Source organism: Chiroxiphia lanceolata, chromosome 30, assembly GCF_009829145.1.
Source record: "Chiroxiphia lanceolata isolate bChiLan1 chromosome 30, bChiLan1.pri, whole genome shotgun sequence".
NCBI lineage: Eukaryota > Metazoa > Chordata > Aves > Passeriformes > Pipridae > Chiroxiphia > Chiroxiphia lanceolata.
In genome coordinates this window covers 1285072-1298285 of record NC_045666.1, presented here as the reverse complement: position 1 = coordinate 1298285, position 13214 = coordinate 1285072, and the positions used below count along the sequence as shown (strand labels likewise).

The window sequence follows — 13214 nt, the reverse complement described above, 5'->3', positions numbered from 1 at the left end:
TTCCTTCACAGGAGTCTTTTATTAAAACTGGGTGACGTCTACAAGGATACCGTACAAAAAAAAAACCAAAAAACCAAAAAAAAAAGATTTGGTCATGGAAACAAACCGTAAATATTCAGTTAAGAAAAGCAGTTACTCTGCAACAGCTACGTTCGCCTACGCAGGGACTCGGCACATCCCTCACGTGGGGGTACCCTGAGGAGTCAGGGGCTGCTTCTCCAGCACCAAGACCTTCCCCCCAGTACCACAGAGGAGCGTTTCAGGGGGCAAAGGAGAGGGGAGGTCGAGAGTCTATTACTCACAGACATGTAGTTAACACGACACGAGGAGCAGCAGGGCCACCCAAGAGCTCACAGCAGCCCCCTCGGCCACCCGAGGGAGGGCTGGGCAGGAAGGGGATCCTGCTGCCATCCAAGGGAGTCAGACCAACTTTTTCAAGTCCATTTGCATTGTAGTCCCGGGCAGAAACACCGGGGTTGGGGCGCTTTGGTGCTCCTAAGCCTGACCACCAGTAATTCATTCCATGAAGGGGCATCGGGGCTGCTGCTCCCCACAGTAAATCTATTTGTACATTCCTGAACCATGCTGGGCCCTATGGCAGCCCCATGACCTAAAACTTGACTAAAAACCACAGGAGCTTCGGCATGGAAACACCTGCTGACTCACATAGGCTTGGAAAAATGTCCGTTCCCAAGGACTGTCCTCGGATCCACACGAGGGAGCCTCTGGTCCCCACAGCAAGTGACACGGGACAACTGTCCCCAAAGCAATGAGCCCACGGCACTGTGTCCATGCACAGCTCCAGGCAGCTGCTGCATCCCCTCTCCCTGCTCCAGGGAAAACAAGCAGCCACGTGGTTTGCTGGGAACCCACGGCAGGTGTCTGAAGGGCAGAGAGTTGCATCACTCCAAGCTTCCAAAGCCCTGCAGGAAGCCAAAACTTCGTCTCCCTGTGACCCCGGCCAGGACAGCCCGTCACAGAACACAAAAAGGAACGGACAGGGAAAAAGGGAGAAGGGAAGAAGCAATTCTCTACACAGTCCAGTAACTTCCTCGAGGAGGGGAGTGACCTGTGGGGCAGCCCCAGTGCAGCAGCACCCTCCGAGGAGGGGGGGTCAGGGCAGGGAGGTATGTCAGCCCACGGCATCCTGCCCACGACAGCGCCTGGCACGGGCTGTAAAACGTGGCAGGGAAGAGCCCAGCCACACCTTAGAGCAGAGCCAGGCTTCCAGAGTGCCACAGCCCGCTGCTGGCTGGGCAGGGACGGGCTGGGAGAGGGCTCCAAGTCAGCTCTGGCTACCGGGGACAATGAGGAGTCACGGGGAGGCTCCTGGAAGCCTCGGGGCTGACAAGGCAACAGTCAGGAAGAGAACCAGGTAGAAATGTGTGCTGGGTGGAGCCTGCCTGCCTGTCACACCCCACGAGAGCCCCGCTGTCCTGGACTTGCCCCCGGCAGGGACAACGCCAGGAGAAGGAACAGGGGCCTCGCTGCTGGAGTGGGATCCTGGGAGCTGGACCAGCGAGCTCTGCAGCTCTGTCTCCACAAACAGCCGTGCTGCTGGGCAGGAGCAGGGCAGCCCTATGTGTTCCTGATGCCCAGGGCCTGCTCCAGTTCCTGCCGTCGCTGCTGCACCTGCAGGAGAAGCTGAGTCTGTAACTGCTGCTGGGACACCACAACATCCTTCCCCAGCTGGGAAAGGCTGGGCTCCAACTGGGACCTTCCCCTGGTAGAGGGCACCCCGAGGAGTGACAGGCAGGGAGAGGGTGCCCTGAGGAGTGACAGGCAGGGAGAGGGCACCCTGAGGAGTGACAGGCAGGGAGAGGGACCCCTGAGGAGTGACAGGCAGGGAGAGGGACCCCCGCTCAGGGACACCCACCTTGGAGTAGAGTACCGGCACACGGCCTCCTGCCCCAGGGCTGGAAGTAGAACTCGGCTCTCCGCTCCTCTCGGGGTTCCCAACGACATCAGTCATTGTCTGCAGAGCACAAAGGGACACACCAGCAGCTCAGGGAGTGCAAAAAGCTCTGGCTGTGCCGAGCAGACCCTCCCCTTTCCTCTCAGAGCGCTCAGGTCACGTTCTTGCGCTCGACTCCAATTCCAGTCTCGCTTTCCAAGCAGGAACTCGCCTCTCTCTCTCCCTGTAGGAGCTCGCTGTAATGAGGGGAGCGTGTGACTGGATCCACCTTCCACACAAGGCAAGCTTTTTACCTTCAAGTCCCGGCACTGGGACTGGAGCCAGTCGTTGATGAAGCCCTGAGGGTCCCGGGCGAGAGCTCAGCATGAACTCGCGCTGAGTCTTCAGCTGGTTGATGGTCTCGATGGTTTCGTGGATCTGAAGGACACAAACCCAGAGTGGAGCTGCTGAACGAGGGAAAAGGGCACAAACATCAAGAGGCACAACACAAGAGGGCAAATTCTGGCTGACTTACACCTGTCAGAGGACTCTCAGTTCCCAGTTTCCTGCCCTAAATATTCCCCAATTTTCCCACGGAGCGTTTGCTTTAAGATTTACACTCCCAGGTGCAGCCACCAGTTTGTAAGCAAAAGCTCACCCCACTCCAGCTTCCAAACACTCCTGTCCTGTCCAGGTTCACTGCTCCAGAGGCACTTCCCTGCCCAGCTCCAAGGAGAGCAGACCCCAAAAAGCTTTTCCTACCTTGTTATCCAGAGCAGCGATTTCCTGCTGACTGGCTGTGGAGAGCAGAAAGGAATTCATCTGGGTTTTCAAGGTGTCATCCACCTCCACATCAATGTCATAGCAGGCTGTTTTCTTCTGGTCATTTGGGTCAACACTGGGGGACACCCCACAAAAGGCAGAATCAGGGAGCACGTCGAGAAAGGAGCCAAAATGAGTTAGTAGGTCAAGAAAAACGCAAAATCTGGGAGTAGTTCAAATGGAAGTAGCTCAAGGAGCAAACGCAGCTCCTCTGGGATGCTGCAGCACGTGGACTGCAGGCAGGGACAGGGACAAGCTGTGCCAGTGTCAGCCTCAGCCCAGCAGCAGCAAAGCACTAGGAGTGATTGCTCCAGGTAGGTTTCTGTCTATGGCAAAGGACAAGCGTGGATGTGGGAAGCCTCTGGAAAAGAGGGATGTGGTAACAGAGGACATGGTAACAAACAGATGACAGGTTAACACGGGAACTGCTGCTAAAACCAGGATGTATCACACCATCCTCCTGTGATCCTTCCCCATCCAGCCCTTCCTGGGAACGGGGAATTCCCGTGGAGCAGCCTCACCTGATCACGTGGTTGATGATGATGGGCTCGGGGGGCATCAGCAGCGCGTGGAGCCTCTGTGGGATCTCAGAGAACTTCATGCGCTGGGACTCGAAGATCTGGGGCAGAGACGTGGGCTGAGGGGGGGCTGGGGGGGCTCAGGGCAGCCCACCCCCCCTCTGCCCACCCCACCCACCCAGGGCTGCTGGGCCAGGAGCTGCTCCAGGGCCCCCTCACCTGCTGCAGGTACTTGTCACAGATGACGAACTCCCGCTCGTGGGGGTCCTGCAGCTTGTGGGTCTTGATGTACTGCCAGAGGGCCTGGATGATGACGGGCCGGGTCTGCGTGTGGATCCCCAGCAGCCGAGCCAGGCGGGGGTCCAGCTTGAACTGGGGGGGCTGCATGAGGAGCACGGAGGGCTGAGATGGTGCCAGGCACTGGTGAGATGGTGCCAGGCACTGGTGAGATGGTGCCAGGCACCGCTGCTCCCAGCACGGAACCGTGGAACAGTTTGGGTTGGAAGGGACCTTAAAGCCCACCCAGCCCCACCCCGACACCTCCCGCTGCACCAGGCTTGCTCCAACCCGGCCTTGGGCACTTTCCAGGGATCCAGGGGCAGCCACGCTTCTCTGGGCAACCTCAGGGCCTCCCCACGCTTCCAGGGGGGAATTTTTTCCCCCTGCCTCACCTGGTAATCCAGCATCAGCAGCACAGTGCAGCGCACGTTCACGCTCCCCCGGCCTCTTCACCTGGAAGCCGTCTGTCTCCTGAGTCGTGGCAGTCCTGTGCCACTGGGACAGGAGAGGGAATTCAGGAACATCCCCCCACGTGTGGTGCCTCCCCCTGCACCCCCTCTGCTCCTGCTGCTGGGCACCCAGAAGCTTCGCCAGTAAATCCCACCCCTGCCCAGAGAAAGCTCAAATTATTCCCACTTAGGGCTTGAAACGAGAGTTAATACATTTATCAGACCCTCGGCAGGTGAGAGGAAAAGCTTAAGGGAGGATTCAAAGAGCTCCTGGCTCCCAGGAACCTCAAGAATCCCCCACCTCCCAGGTCACAAGTGCTACACACAAAACCCCACCAGCTGCAACACCGACCCACGTTCAGAGATAACACAGCAAAAAGCAGCTCACCTCTACTAGGTGATTGTCAGGGCCATACAGGTCTTTATCAAGTTCAATGACCAGAGATTTAAAGAAGGACGAGAACTTTCTTTTCTGCTTGGTGGCATCGTATTTGGACAGAGCAGACTGCAAGCAACACAGGGAGGAAGAGGGGTTAGGACAGCAAGTCTCAGCACTCAAAGCACAGCCCACCGTGCACGACAGCTCCTGTGTAAGCTCTGAACACCTGAATTCACCCACGTGGGCTCGAAAAAAATCAAAGTTTCCAAGTCAGAAAAAGGGGAAAGGCTGGAGTTAGAGACGAGCTGGCGGGAGCAGAACCCCTCAGCGGGTATGTACAACGCCCTGGTTCTCAGAGCTTTGGGGACACTGAGCTGCTCTCACCAGGGATTCTCCCAGCTCTAAGAACTTTGGACAACTCATTGTCCTGCCATGGGGATACCCATCGGTCTCCAGGCTGGGCTCTCGGGCTCGTCACCACCAGACTCCTTGGAAAACAGAGACGGGGAGGAGATATCAAGCCCCAGCCGCGCTCTCAGACACAAAGAAACTCGGTTTCAGTGCCAATTCCAGAGCCAGGGTCTCCTCTGAGGTGGGGTGTTTGCCACTCACGTCCTAGCAGCCTCCCTTCCACCCGCAGCTCCCAGGAGGCCACGGTCCCCTCGCCGTCCTCCGCGTCCGACTTGGCCGGGTTGAAGGTGTTGGAGATGAAAATGCGCAGCTTCCGCTTTTGCTGCGGGGAAAAGCCTCGGCTCAGCCTCAGCTCTCACCTCCAGGGCTCCCTTCTCCTGCTCAGGCCTTGCTAAAACTCAGCTTAATGTTTCAGCTGCCTCATTTTCCCCTCTCCTGAGTGGCTGCTCCCACTCCCTGGCCGTGCCCAGGGTGCAGGTTCCTGACATTCCACACTCACAGGACACGAGGAAAAGCCTCGGCTCAGCCTCAGCTCTCACCTCCAGGGCTCCCTTCTCCTGCTCAGGCCTTGCTAAAGCTCAGCTTAATGTTTTCAGCTGCCTCATTTTCCCCCTCTCCCGAGTGGCTGCTCCCACTCCCTGGCTGTTCCAGCAGATTCCCGACATTCCACACTCCCAGGACACGAGGAAAAGCCTCGGCTCAGCCTCAGCTCTCACCTCCAGGGCTCCCTTCTCCTGCTCAGGCCTTGCTAAAGCTCAGCTCCATGTTTTCAGCTGCCTCATTTTCCCCCTCTCCTGAGTGGCTGCTCCCACTCCCTGGCTGTTCCAGCAGGTTCCCGACATTCCACACTCCCAGGACACGACCCCTCAGTGCCCTCGTGCTGCCTGGAGCCTCCAGGAGCCTCCACACCCCTGGATATTTGCCTGCACTCCCCTACCTTGATGGGACGTTTCAGAGCCTCCTGGATATCCAAGCGCTTCCTCATGATGGTCTGGTCCAGCTTCCTCTCAAAGGCCAACAGGTCCATGTAGGCTTGGGATTCGGGCACCAGCTCCCGGATCTGCAGCCAGGCAAGGATGGAAATTCCCATCAAGCTGCTCCCCCAAAGTGCCCTGGGCTCCCTCACCTCCCCCTGGCTCCCTCACCTCCCCTGGCTCCTCACCTCCCCCTGGCTCCCACTCACCGCTGAGGGAGGATTTTGTCTGCCATCTTCTCTTCTTGGCACTGCCGGGGGAAAGAGGCACAAACAGGTGGGAAAATGGGAACGGATCTGGGAATTCCCAAACCAGCAGGGACTCACCAGTCACCTGAGCCTGCCCCAGTGGGACTGACCAGTTACCTGAGCCCTGCAGCACTGACTAACTGCTGACCTCAAGGTTTGCCATCCCTCTGAGCACTTGGAAAGGGGGTTACATCCTTTGGAAACGGGGTTACATCCCTTGGAAAAGGGGTTACATCCTTCGGAAAGGGGGTTACATCCTTCAGAAAGGGGGTTACATCCTTTGGAAACGGGGTTACATCCCTTGGAAAAGGGGTTACATCCTTTGGAAATGGGGTTACATCCCTTGGAAAAGGGGTTACATCCTTTGGAAAGGGGGTTACATCCCTTGGAAAGGGGGTTACATCCTTCGGAAAGGGGTTACATCCCTTGGAAAGGGGGTTACATCCCTTGGAAAGGGGGTTACATCCTTCGGAAAGGGGGTTACATCCCTTGGAAAGGGGGTTACATCCCTTGGAAAGGGGGTTACATCCTTCGGAAAGGGGGTTACATCCCTTGGAAAGGGGGTTACATCCCTTGGAAAGGGGGTTACATCCTTCAGAAAGGGGGTTACATCCCTTGGAAAGGGGGTTACATCCGATGCCCCAGGATGCCCATCATGCCTGGGCCCATGTACCCAATAGCCTCGGGATGTCCCCACTGCCCCAGGATGGTCTCAGGATGCCTTGGGATGTCCTGGGATGTCCCCTCTGCCCCAGGGATGTCTTGGGATGTCCTGGGATGTCCCCTCTGCCCGCAGATGTCCCCACTCTCCCAAGAATGCTCTGTGACGTCCCTCCTGCCACGGGATGTCCTCGCTGCCCCGGGGATGCCCCGAGATGTCCCTGGATATCCCAGCTGCCCAGGGATGTCCTGGGATGTCCCTACTGCCCGGGGATAACTCGGGATGCCCTGGGATGTCCCCTGTGCCCACAGATGTCCCCACTGCACCAAGAATACTCCAGGATGCTCCTGCTGCCCTGGGATGTCCCAGGATGTCCCAGCCGCCCGGGGATGCTCCCAGTGCCCCAGGATGCCCCCAGGATGCTCCCGGGATGTGCCCATACCCCGGGACGCTCCGTTTCCCCCCGTCCCTTACTTGTGGTTGCGGTTGGGCACCGCCTGCGGCTGCACCTGCTGGAGCTGCTGCGGCGCCGGCCGCTTGCGGGCCTGGTCCAGCCCGGCCTGCGCCAGCGCGGGCCGCACCGCGGGGCTCCCGCCGTAGGGGCGGGCCCATGGCCGGGCCCTGCGGCGCCAGGCGGCCTCCCGGTAACATCCCGGGGCGCTGCGGAGAGAACACACCCGGTCAGCGCCCGCCGCGCCCGGCCCCGCGCCCCGCCCCGCGCCGCCCCGCCTCACCGGGTAGGCGGCTCCGGGCAGCGGCGAGCGGTACAGGCCCTGCCCCGGCGCCGGGCCCATGCGAACCGCCCCGCCCGGCGCGCCCGGGCCCAGCGCGGCCCCGGAGCGGCGCCGCCGCCGCCGCCGCTCGCGGGCCCCGCCTGGAACCCGGCCCGCGCCGCCATCTTGTCCCGCACAAAGGGAGCGGAGCCGGAAACGGGCCCGCGCGCCGCGCGCGAGAACGCGGGGAGGGGCCGCCCCCGGCCCCGCCCTCCGCCGGCGGCGCCCCCTGGCGGCGGGGAGGACCGCGGGGAGGACCGAGGGCGAGGGAATTTTGGAAGGGGGGCGTTGAGGGGGATTGGGGATTTGGGGGGGGATTGGGGATTTGGGGAGGATTGGGGTGTGAAGGGGGAATGGAGGGTGCGGGAAGGGAATCGGGGTGTAAGGGGGGATTGGGGATTTGGGGGGTATTGGGGTGTGGGGGAGGATTGGGGTGTGGAGAGGGATTGGGGTGTGAGGGGGGGATTGGGGATGTAGGGACGGAATCGGGGTGTAAGGGGGGATTGGGGATTTGGGGGGGATTGAGGTGTGGGGGAGATTGGGTGTGGAGAGGGATTGGGGTGTGAGGGGGGGATTGGGGATGTGGAGGGAATGAGGGTGTAAGAGGGGATTGGGGATTTGGGGGGGATTGGGGTGTGAGGGGGGGATTGGGGGTATGAGGAGGTGGGGAGGGAATTGGGACTGGGGAGGGATTGAGGTGTGAGGAGAGGGAATCAGGGTATAAGGGGGGATTGGGAGTGTTGGTCCTGCGGGATTTGGGATGGGAACAGGGTCTGTGAGGGGTGGGATTGGGGGTGTTGGTCCTGAGGGTTTTGGAATGGGAACAGAATCTGTGAGGGGTGGGATTGGGGGTGTTGGTCCTGGGTTTTGGGATGGGAACAGGGTCTGTGAGGGGTGGGATTGGGGGTGTTGGTCCTGAGGGTTTTGGGATGGGAACAGGGGTTTGAGTTTGGGGGCACAGGATCCAGAGGGGTTTGGGAATGGGAACAGGGTCTGTGAAGGATGGGATTGGGGGTGTTTCCTGGGGGCTCAGGGTCTGTCCCTGAGGGATGAAGGGCTCCAACCTCCAGACATGGCAGGGACATCTCTCAGCATTCCAGGATCAAGCTTGAGGAGGCACAAATGCCCATTCCCGTCTCCCCCAGGGTCCCACAGGGAGCTCCATGGGAAAGGGAAAGGCCACTTTCTGCAAGTATTAACATTAAGTTTCCATTCCCTGGAGCTCAGAGAGAAGAGGGATGCAAATCCACAGCACATTAATTAAGCAATTAGTGATGATCAGCTGATGAGGGCTGACTCCAGCTCGGGGGGTCCCAGCACAGGGAGGGACGTGGAGCTGCTGGAGCCAGTCCAGGGATGCTCCAAGATGATCAGAGGGATGGAGCAGCTCTGCCAGGGGGAAAGGCTGGAGAGTTGGGATTGTTCAGCCTGGAGAAGGGAAAGCTTTGGGGTGACCTCACTGTGGCCCCAGGACCTGAAGGGAACCTGCAGGAAAGGGGGAGAGAGACTATTTCCAAGGGAGTGCCGGGGCAAGGGGGAATGGGTTCAAACTGCCAGAGGGCAGGGTTAGGTGGGATATTGGGAAGGAATTCCTCCCTGGGAGGGTGGAGAGGCCCTGGCACAGTTTCCCAGAGAAGCTGTGGCTGCCCCTGGATCCCTGGGAATGTCCAAGGAGGCAGAGTGGACAGGGAATGTGCTGAGCAGGGAGCAGGCAGGGGCAGCTCTGGCTGCAGTTAATGGGGTTCATTAACACCCTCCTGGGCTTCTCTTCTCCTGCTCCCGTTCAAATCCCACCCCGTGGCCTTTGCAGCTCCAGCTCGGGCCAGGAGGGATCAGAGCTTTGTTCTGCTTGAAATGCAAAACACTCCTCTGCCATTTCCAGGAGCCACGGGGACAGGAGCGGAGCCAAGGGACTGGGAGGGGTTGGCATTTCAGCGTTCCCTGCCCACTCCCACTCCCTGTTATTCCGTCTCCACGGGGTCCTCGGGGCCTTTGTGGATGCCCAGGCTTTGGTCTGGCCCGTTGTCACTTCTGCTCTTTGAAGCTGGGAGTTTTTAGGCCACTGAGTGTGTTCCTGTAGGGGTTGTGCTCCAAGTGCCGCTGCCGGGGTGAACCCGGGTGAAATTCCAGCTGGTGGCTCCTGCTGGATCCCAGACCACGGAGGGGTTGGAGTTGTCAGGGATTAAGCTGGTGGCTCCTACTGGATCCCAGACCACGGAGGGGTTGGAGTTGTCAGGGATTAACAGCTCTGGGTGTGTGTTAATTCACCTGCCTGTGCTGGAGAGGACACGTCAGCTCCCTCCCTACAGCCCTGTGTCCCTTGGGATGAGCTCCCAGGGCAGGACAGGTCCTGGCAGCAATGCTGGAGCTCACTGAGGTGCCCACATCCCTTGGGATGAGCTCCCAGGGCAGGACAGGTCCTGGCAGTGAGGTTGGAGCTCACTGAGGTGCCCACATCCCTTGGGATGAGTTCCCATGGCAGGACAGGTCCTGGCAGTGAGGTTGGAGCTCACTGAGGTGCCCACATCCCTTGGGATGAGCTCCCAGGGCAGGACAGGTCCTGAGCAGCTCACTGAGGTGCCCACATCCCTTGGGATGAGTTCCTATGGCAGGACAGGTCCTGGCAGAGAGGTTGGAGCTCGCTGAGGTGCCCATATCCATCAGGACGAGCTCCCATGGCAGGACAGGTCCTGGCAGAGAGGTTGGAGCTCACGGAGGTGCCCACATCCCTGGGATGAGTTCCCAGGGCAGGACAGGTCCTGGAGCTCCCTGAGGTGCCCATATCCATCAGGATAAGCTCCCATGGCAGGACAGGTCCTGGCAGAGAGGTTGGAGCTCCCTGAGGTGCCCACATCCATCAGGATGAGCTCCCACGGCAGGACAGGTCCTGGCAGAGAGGTTGGAGCTCACTGAGGTGCCCACATCCCTTGGGATGAGTTCCCAGGGCAGGACAGGTCCTGGCAGAGGGGTTGGAGCTCACTGAGGTGCCCACATCCCTTGGGATGAGTTCCCATGGCAGGACAGGTCCTGGCAGTGAGGTTGGACCTCACTGAGGTGCCCATCCATCAGGATGAGCTCCCATGGCAGGACAGGTCCTGGCAGCAATGCTGGAGCTTACTGAGGTGCCCACATCCCTTGGGATGAGTTCCTATGGCAGGACAGGTCCTGGGGAGCTCACTGAGGTGCCCACATCCCTTGGGATGAGCTCCCATGGCAGGACAGGTCCTGGCAGCAATGCTGGAGCTTACTGAGGTGCCCATAAACCTGGGATGAGTTCCTATGGCAGGACAGGTCCTGGCAGAGAGGTTGGAGCTCGCTGAGGTGCCATATCCATCAGGACGAGCTCCCATGGCAGGACAGGTCCTGGCAGAGAGGTTGGAGCTCACGGAGGTGCCCACATCCCTTGGGATGAGTTCCCAGGGCAGGACAGGTCCTGGAGCTCCCTGAGGTGCCCATATCCATCAGGATAAGCTCCCATGGCAGGACAGGTCCTGGCAGAGAGGTTGGAGCTCCCTGAGGTGCCCACATCCATCAGGACGAGCTCCCATGGCAGGACAGGTCCTGGCAGAGAGGTTGGAGCTCACGGAGGTGCCCATATCCATCAGGATAAGCTCCCACGGCAGGACAGGTCCTGGCAGTGAGGCTGGAGCTCGCTGAGGTGCCCATATCCATCAGGACGAGCTCCCATGGCAGGACAGGTCCTGGCAGAGAGGTTGGAGCTCGCTGAGGCACCCGGAGCAAGGGCCACGTTATCCCAGCTCCCAGCAAAGGGAGTTGAACAGAGCTCAGCTCAGCCCCAGCTCCAGAGTTTGGGATATTTTGCACACCTCAGGCAGCACTAAAGCCCAGCCCAAATCTCTGTCCCCCCCTCCCTTTCTCTCGGCTCCAGGATTTCCAGGAACATCCCAGGACGAGCCCGTTTCCCCCCCTCAGCTCCTCAGGGATCATTTCCAGCAGCTCAGCAAGAGAGAGGCTGGGCCTGGTGGGGGTTTATATCATTATATCATTCTTTATATCGTCGTTAAGAGTAGCAGGTATTGATGTACAATGCATCTGTCATCTTATTGTGCTTCCTATGAAAATGTGTGTACATAGTACAGATACCGGAGAGAATTCCACACTTTTTATACACTTTTGAAGGCATTCAGAGATTCAGAAAAAAGAAAAAAAAATAATAAAATGGCACAAGAACGAGGCCTAAACACTACTTGGATGGGTATCTACACTGGCATGATGCATATAGAGGTATATATATATATATATGTACACATATATATATAGTCATATATATATATAAGAAATATAAAATGCGGATGGCGTAATAACAAAAGAGTGTCTTCTCCAACAGGCGAGCCTCGAGGTCAAATCCCAGCCCCATCTTTTAACAAACAGCTCGAAGGGGGGAAGAAAAGAGGGGGGGAAGAAAGCGAATAAATAAATGAAATGCCAGGGGGGAAAAAAAAAAAATCCATAAGAAAATTTATGGATGCGGCCGACCCGTCGTTTTTGGGACGCAAAGGGGTCACCCCCCTCTCCCCCCCAGTTCCTAATTTTGGTCAGGAAGCAAATAATAGGAATAAAAAATAAAATGGGAGGAATAATAATTTAAAAAAATGGCAGGAATTAAAAAAAAATGGCAGGAATCAAAAAAAACGGCGGGAATAAAAAAAATGGCAGGAATAAAAAAAACCCCAAAGCTGCAGCTTGGAAATAAAAAAATTACTGAACAGACTTATTGCAAAAGCTCTTAAAGGTTTAAGTAGCACTTGGGGACCCGGGGGGGGGGCTCTGGCCTGGGCTGGGGGGCTGAGGGGGGGCCAAGTGCAGACCCCAGAGCGAAGTGAGGGGCTGGAGGGGTCAGAGGGGGGGCAGAGACCCCCAGAGACCCCCAGACCCCCCCCAGGAGGGGCAGTGAGGCCACAGACACCCCAAAAATCCCCGGGGTAGCTGCATTTGGGGGGCTCAGGGGGTGAGAGCTGCTCCTGGGACCAGCCTGTGAGCCCTGGTGGTGTTGGGGCTCTGGTGCCCACCTGGTGCCAAGGGGGTGTCCCTCTAAATAGGGGCCAGGGGGTTCCTTTCCCCTTTCTCCCCGGGCAGGGCTGGTTTTGGGGGGCTGCCCGGGGTGCCCTGGGAGCGGGGAGGGTTGGCAGGACAGGGCTGGCACTGCCCAGAACCCGGGAAAAGGGGCGAGGTGGGCTCAGCATCGCCCGCTGGGGGTCCACAGAGCCACGGGGGCACCCCCCGAGTCCCCCCCGGTGCCCCCAGGGGCTGATCCCGGGGCGGGCGCCAAGGAAAACGTTCTGGAGAGGGGAGCTGCTGCGTCCTGGTGCTCGTGGAGCGCCCGGGTCGGGTGGGCACCGGTCCTGGGGGGGACACTGAGGCTCTCTGGGGACCCCCCAGCCAAGCCCTGGGACCCCTCCACAAAAATATCCCCCCCCCGGGCACGGGGGGTCCGAGGCGTGGGGAGCGGGATGGGCATGGAGACGCTGGCGGACAGACGGACAGGGCTGTGATGGAGACCATCTTCCTCTTCCTCTTCTTCTTCTTCTTCTCTTGGCTTCTGGGTCCGGAGTTAAAAAGGCCGAGGGGATCCGGGGGTCGGGGGTGGGGTGGGGGGAGCCGGGGCTGGCCCTGCCCCGTCCCCTGTGCGTGTGTGTGTCGTCCCTCGAGTCTCTGAGCGAGCGGGCGGGCGCGGGGGCATCGCCCCGACCCGGGGGCACCGCCCCGACCCGGCTGCCCTGCCCTGCCCTGCCCTGCCCCGCGGGGGCGTCGCTCGCGTGTCCGTGTGTCCCTCGGTGCCCCGAGG

At 59.3% G+C, this 13214-nt stretch overlaps 1 protein-coding gene across 1 annotated transcript; it reads right to left on the bottom strand.

Moving 5' to 3' along the window:
* On the bottom strand, positions 1 to 7533 carry SMARCD1 (SWI/SNF related, matrix associated, actin dependent regulator of chromatin, subfamily d, member 1). Its single transcript, XM_032713386.1, is given in 20 exon segments — positions 1 to 1632; positions 1873 to 1910; positions 1913 to 1948; positions 1951 to 1975; positions 2209 to 2271; positions 2273 to 2332; positions 2657 to 2792; positions 3238 to 3335; positions 3454 to 3615; positions 3906 to 3947; positions 3949 to 4008; positions 4351 to 4467; positions 4534 to 4586; positions 4954 to 5074; positions 5690 to 5812; positions 5932 to 5966; positions 7078 to 7235; positions 7237 to 7295; positions 7370 to 7476; positions 7479 to 7533. Coding segments are annotated over 20 exon segments (1602 nt in total). The 3' UTR covers positions 1 to 1578.
* Between the last annotated feature and the right edge of the window lie 5681 nt (positions 7534 to 13214).